At 39.6% G+C, this 7,014-nt stretch overlaps 1 protein-coding gene across 2 annotated transcripts in view; it reads left to right on the top strand.

Annotated features, from left to right (window-relative positions):
* The window catches only part of LOC140245412 (voltage-dependent L-type calcium channel subunit beta-1-like), a 127,151-nt gene extending 122,475 nt beyond the window's left edge, over nt 1-4,676 (top strand). For both annotated transcript variants that reach the window (XM_072324988.1, XM_072324989.1), the window contains 3 exons: nt 636-787; nt 1,404-1,499; nt 1,979-4,676. In XM_072324988.1, coding sequence (XP_072181089.1) covers nt 636-787; nt 1,404-1,499; nt 1,979-2,836 — 1,106 coding nt within the window. In that variant the 3' untranslated portion in view covers nt 2,837-4,676. The remainder of the gene's footprint in view (nt 1-635; nt 788-1,403; nt 1,500-1,978) is intronic.
* The last annotated feature ends 2,338 nt before the right edge of the window (nt 4,677-7,014 follow it).

The following is a 7,014-nucleotide window of genomic DNA, read 5'->3' on the forward strand; positions in this document are numbered from 1 at the left end:
ATGGTTTGCAAGCAAAATACACGCTTGTAGGATAGTTCATGATCTCATTCTTAGAAAACTGTAATGGATAAAGGAAGGCAACAGAGAATAGTTTGACACAAGTCATAATTTCTTGGCTGGAGAATGATTGTTTTTATTTAAAGAGTGCAGGTCCAGATCATTTGACTGTAGCTCTTTGTCAGTAGCATCACTTGTTTACATGTATTTCTTGGCATGATACATATACAAGGTTGAACATTGTTTATGTCTTCCAAAACAGACTACAATTAGTATTTGTGTAGCAAAAACAGCAGGAAGGGGGAAGAGATAGTAGCTAGAAATGTGTGTTTTTTATAATGTTTTGTTGAATCAAATGAAAATCACAATATTTACAAACAATTGGGATGATTTACAAGAGTGGGGTAATAAAAAAAAAGTGCAGAAAGAGAGAGAGAGAGAAGAAAAAAGGAGCATGCAACCCATGAAGTCGCCAAGGGGAGTAATTTTCAACGTGTGGCTGAGGATAATAAGTTTTACATCGTTGGTTGGTCAGGGGCATCCCGAGACAAGGCAGACTTCATGCAGCTGTCATACCACATCGACCAGACATTTTCCTAGAAATGTTCATTGTATCATTTGACCTTTTTCTCTTGCAGCTGAAGTACAGGCGGAGATAGATAGGATTTTTGAGTTAGCACGCACCATGCAGCTTGTGGTCCTAGACTGTGACACAATCAACCACCCCAGTCAGTTGGCCAAGACTTCTCTCGCCCCAATCATTGTCTACGTCAAAATCTCCTCTCCAAAGGTAAGATGCCCAACATCATGCCGATTCCTCTCTCTCATACCAGCCCCACAACCATAAAAGCAACATATGTGACCTGCTACAACAAATGGATCCGAAAGTCGGGGAGGTTGATTTTCAGAAAATGGCATGACATTATTTCCCTACTCTTCTGCTATAATTTCATATATAACACTACTCATAAAAGTACTCCGTTGCGGAGATATCAATGATTTTATGAGAGCATGTCGAGTTGTCTAGGAAATCAGCGTTTCGAGAAAACCGCCTTCAAAATTTTCCTTCTGGTGCAATTGTGATCAAGGGGAGGTAACCAATTTTCACCTCTTGACAAGAGAAAGTATGCTCATAGCAACCTCCGCAATGTTCATTCAAGCTTAGCACCAGCAGTCTACTATACTAATATTTTGTGAACTCTGATGACGAAAGACCTGAAATCGCCCATGTGGTAAATTATGATTTGGTATTCTAAACTTAACTCTCAACAGCAGCAAAATGTACCTAATGGCAATCTTTTTATTATGTTAAATTTACATTCTGTCTTATTCATCATTTTCTTTCTTTGATTGACTTCATTCTATGCTTGTGTCTCTCCCCTTGCCTTTCCTCCATTTTCTCACAGGTTCTGCAAAGGCTAATCAAGTCACGGTCAAAATCACAGAGTAGAAACATGAATGTTCAACTAGTGGCTTCAGACAAACTTGCGCAGTGTCCACCGGTAAGATTACAAAAGTTGTCAGAGTCAAGGATAAGAAAACTGCTGGTCCCAAAGACTTTTTTTTTATAACGGGAATCACCTGTACTTGGTTTATATTCTAAATGGCCTGTATTAATTGATTAGAGTGATGGTTATAAATAACTTTCTTTCTCTATCTGTCTAACAAGAATAATTGCAGAAGCAACCAGAAGCTGTACCCTTTGTCATTTAACTACTTTCAAAGTAAACACTGCTGAAGAGGTAGTGACTTGGGGAATCAGAAGGATGGTGTCTTTGCCGTACATCATGGTTCCTACCAAGAAAGAAGCAATACATTGTAGTCTAGACTTACATGATAGTTGAATGAACTTTCTCCAAGTATGTCAAGGTATGTGCGTAATGCATCCATTCTATTCATTTGAGTTTAAGTTAGAAGGTCAATAAATCATTTTCTGCAAGATACATGTTTATTTCTTTGATGCTATTGTTCTTGCCACCAGGACTTATTTGATGTGATCTTGGATGAAAACCAGTTGGAGGATGCATGTGAACACATGGCTGAATACCTGGAGGCGTACTGGAGGGCTACTCATGGCCCGGAGGCCCAGACTCCACCCAAGTCTGGTCCACAACACAACTCACCAATCCTCCAGAACCTCCTGTCACGCGTTGGCTCCCACCGTAGCCACGACGGTCGGCAGGACAAAAAGGGTGACCACCACCACAGCAAACGGGGCAAGGACGAGTACGATGGGAGTGACCCCAATGAGCCTTATGAGAGCGGTTACCGCAGCGATTCACGAGAGCATCCCGGAGATTACATGCGAGATGAGCGGGAGCGAGGTTACGATCGAAGGCCAGCGTCGCCGACAGATGGGAGAGGGACTAGCTATGGCTACGACAGCGAGAGACGAGATCGAGACAAGGACAGAGACTATGATCATCACGGAGGAAGGAAACATGGAAGAGAGAGAGACAGGACTCGTGATGTAGAGAGAGGGCCTCATGATAGAGGTCCAAGGGAGCGGCACTATGCCGAACGCGACGCTGTAAGGTACGAGAGTGAGCACACTCACGATCGACGAGAACAGAGAAATCGCTATGCAGACAGAGAACGTGATCGCTATGACGATAGGCCGCAAGGCAGTGAGCGAGGACGTTACCCGCCAGAAAGGGGTTCCAGCTCCCGCAGTGGACACAGTCGGGATCACGAGATTGAGATGGAGGAGATGTTTGTGAGGCAGAGAGGCCGGGAGGCTCCTTACCCAGAGCAGTACCAATCAAGGTACCCGGACTCCAGGGAAAGGGCACGCCGGGATGCCTCGCCCGGGCCTCGACAACGGTCAGGTCGTCCCTGACGCTGACCTCTTACTTTTCACCATTTAACGGTGGAGCCAATTTATTTTGAAGTTACCCAATGCTGACGGGGTGCGCAGCCCTGGATGGAGTGGAGTCTCATGCCCCAGAGCATGGGTTTTATGTGTTCCAGCCATTGTTACCTGCTAGCATTCTCTCTATGGAGTCTCAGCAATTGTAGTAGTTTGTGTCCAGCAATCTTTCTACTACCTTTTTCTATGAAATGGCTGTTTAACCTCAAGAGTTGCCTGATGCCTGATTTTTTAATATGCTTCTCTAATGTCAGAAGATCTTTGGACTCGGCGCATTCTCAACGTATTGATGAGTTGAAGGGAAAGCCAGGGAGCTTAGGGTGAAGGCTGGTGGTGGGTTTGAACCCAGCGTCTTCGGTTGATGCTTGGGTGTGATTGATTGCAGTACTGACCAGATGTTCAGTGCCATGTCACATGACCACGTCAGTCATGTGACTTATTTTACAACCATGTGACAAATCATGGATCAACTGTGAGTCATGTGACCGCACGAAGTTTGCAGTATATGTGCCTATTATGTTCTGTAACATTGAAACATTTCACGCTTCCAGTTGGGAGCAAGCTCTACTAACTTGTTTCACTGGATCACAGTGTTTGTTTGATTCTGGCATGAGGTCACGGTATGTGACCTTTGTATCATGTGACAGTTTGATGATGCATCATGTCAACTTAGCAAGACACATAATATGTATTTTACCATATCTCTCAGTTCATGATTCCAAGAATTTTGCACAAAAGTTAAACACTTCACGCTGACTTGTGCACAGTAAGACTGGTAATACATTTGTACGAGATTGTTGATTTTATAAAAAAAAGAACTTTATTTACAATATTTTTTCTAATGTTTGACAGCAAAATGAAATAGCAATGATTTGAATGGGTGATTTGACAAAAAGCACTGCTGGCAGGGTTTGAATCACCTCACCTGTCACATGACTTTTAGTACTATGTGGCAGAAACCAAACTGAAACAACAAAAAGAAGACAAACTTCACATAGTGTGGTCACATGATGAAGAGTTCAATGATTCCAGGTTGCCATAGCGATGTGATTGGAGGTATTGAGGAAGTTGTGTGAATGCCTGAGAATGTTCTTTGACATGGATTCTTGGTTTGCTAACTGTTGCTGATCCTAACATATCCAAGTTTATTTCACAGTGGATGTATTCTTGTTCATTCTTTTCAAATTTTACTGCAGACTTTCCCATTGCATTTCTCTCTCTCTCTCTCTCTCTCTCTTTCAAATAGACAAGAGAGTTATTCGTGAAAGTAAAATAGGGTTCTATTCCTTTGTGGTACTTTGTAATTTTCTGTTATGTACAACATGCACTCTTTAAAGAGATTCACTCTTATGAGTTATTCTTCTACTTTTTCACAAATTTTCTGTCAGAAGATGAACATTTGTTTCTCAGTCTTTTTTTGTTGTTGCTTAGATAGGCACGAGGTTTCTTCCAAAATTTGACACATGATACTATACATAATGATGTTGGTTTACATTCATCAGTGTAAATTGAACAGGGGTTTGTGCTGTTTCCCATGTATAGATCAATTTAAAAGACAATTTTATCATAAAAGTGTGTGCTTTGTAGAGACAAGATGTTATTATATATATGAATATATTATATCTATTATATCAAGCTAGCGAGAGGGCATTTGGTGTTGAAGTTATATGTATTTGGAGAATGGAGATTCTGACAATTCTGTCCTGGTCATCAGATTCAGTGTGAGCAATTCCCTGCTTTTCTCTCAACGTGTGTCTTATGTATGAACTGTAATCCTACTCAAAGAAGGCAGGGATACCAGAACAAATGACAAAAACAACCTGTTTTGTTTGTTTGTTTGTTTGTTTGTTTTTTAGATAAGCGCCAATGAAGAGCAAAATGTGTAGCACTCATTTCCAGTTTCAACATGACCACACGTAGCTTTAAAATGCATCTACCAGTTAGTGACCGCTTCCAGAAAAAAAAAAAAAAAAATAGACTGATAACATTGCTGACATAAGACTTCAGTCTGACAAGAAAGAAAAATAACAACAAAGAATGACTCAGTGGTATGTCTAAGGATCGAGTTTACTGGTTGGATAATTTCTTCTGGCTTTTATCTATGTTGTGATTGTTATGAGACTCTTCCCTTTAATGCAGTCATTGTTGCTGAGAGTGAAGAAGGAGGGAATCAAGAGACTACTGGACAGGTGCACCTGAGAAGAAAGAGATAATCTCTTTATACGAAGTCAAGCTCATGCCATTCTACCTACTGACTAATGAATTTGCCCTAGGGATTATATCTTTGAATGTGTAATGATTATTTTAATTTACAAAGCACAAATATACAATATCAATTGATCATTGTCAAATGGAAAGAAGTGGTATATTCCCCAACTAGTAGCTTGTTGGTTTTTTTTTTTTTTTTTCTTTCTCTCTTATTCTGCGAGCTATTCTTGGAAAATGTTAGAATGGTGTGAAAAGAATAAACAAAAGCTGCCAGAATAATAAAAAAACAAAAACAAACAAACAAACCCCAACTTGAAAGTGCAATGGAAAATTATCGTATATTGGAAGAAATTAGCCAGTCTGGAGATGCTAACAACAATATAGCCACTCGGACTTAGCCACGTATAGCTGGATTTATTGTTGATAGTGTTCTTGCCTTTTGAACGAAGTCTTGCACATGAAACTTTGCCTCAAACTTGAAAACCTCTTCTTATCTTGCCATAACTTTTCCCATTCCAAACACACACACACACACACAGAAAGAGTTAATTGGAAGAAAAAAAAAAGTTGCTGGTCGTAAAGGATTTGCTTCAGGTTTGGATCATATTTCTTGCTCATCAAATCAATAAAAAAATCATTAAAAAAATGAAATATTTCAAGACAGTGTAAAGTGACATGTCAACTAAACTGCTGTTACTAGGTATACATATATCTGAACAAATTTCATTTCTATTTGTAAGGAGTTCACTGGTTTAGTCTGACATGTTTCGATCTACTTTTCACATATTTTTGTATTTCTGTCTGCAAACTTGCTTCAAGTTGAGAATCTTCCAACACACAAGGGGTTATTATTCCTTATTACAGCATATGCTGCTATATCCTAATACCAAAATGATATTAAAATGACACAAATAACCCTGCCCTAGAGTGTAATGTATCATTGTCAAATATGCTTTTATTCTCAAATAGACCTAGAATGTTTGGTGGACCACCACAATTTAATACACCATCAACAAGCCAGCCTGTATTTTTATCAGTAAAAGTATTCTTCTTTGCAATCAGAAGCACTATAACAACAAAAACAAAATAATACTAATAATCACAACTTACCTCCTTTAAAAAGAAGAAAAGAAATAAGGAAAGACGTTGGTTCCACCCCTCCCTTTCTCTCTAAAATAAACCAACAATGTATAACAAAAAAAAGACATTTATTGGTGGCATGTATTGCAAATTGGTCTGAATAGATAAAAATCCCACAACCCCTCAAAATATATTTTTACCAATGTGAGACAAAGAATCTTTTTGGTAAGCTCCAAAGCTGCTGCTAGGTGATGTAGTCTTTGTTTTAGGCATAGATGATATCAACTACCCCCTCCCTTTTTTATATAAAAATGTGAAGAAAGGAGCACAAAATTGCTTCCTTTTCTTTTCTCCAAATTGTGGGAGATCTCATCTAAATTACTACTTGCTGTGCAAGATTGTACATAGGATTCTTGTATGCGATGGAAGAGTTTTCCATGCAAACACTAAGGCAGGTGTGTTGGACACCGTTCAGTCTCGTCTCATCTTATCTGTGACTCTTTAACTGGTCTATGTGTGTTGTCTGTCTGCTCTACATGTCCATGGTGGTCGCCAGTGATTGTAATGTGATCTCGTACAGCTCTCTTTCTTGGATGGCTGGGCCGCTGCAGACTCCAACCAATACTGCAAGCCCACAAGTGACGGAAAGCATTGGATGAAGTGTTACTATGCTGTGTCAGAGAAAAAAAATAACAGATTATCTGTAGTTGTAGAGTTAGAATTTGTAGCTGATTTTTTGAAGCAAAATGGAACAAGTTCTGTGTGGAAACCCGAGATGGGTGGAACGTTGGCAATGTACGCTCAAGTACACTGATGTGAATAAAACAAATGCATACCATCAAACTTTATGTACATAATGA

The sequence above is a fragment of the Diadema setosum genome, chromosome 22 (assembly GCF_964275005.1).
Source record: "Diadema setosum chromosome 22, eeDiaSeto1, whole genome shotgun sequence".
Classification (NCBI taxonomy): Eukaryota; Metazoa; Echinodermata; class Echinoidea; order Diadematoida; family Diadematidae; genus Diadema; species Diadema setosum.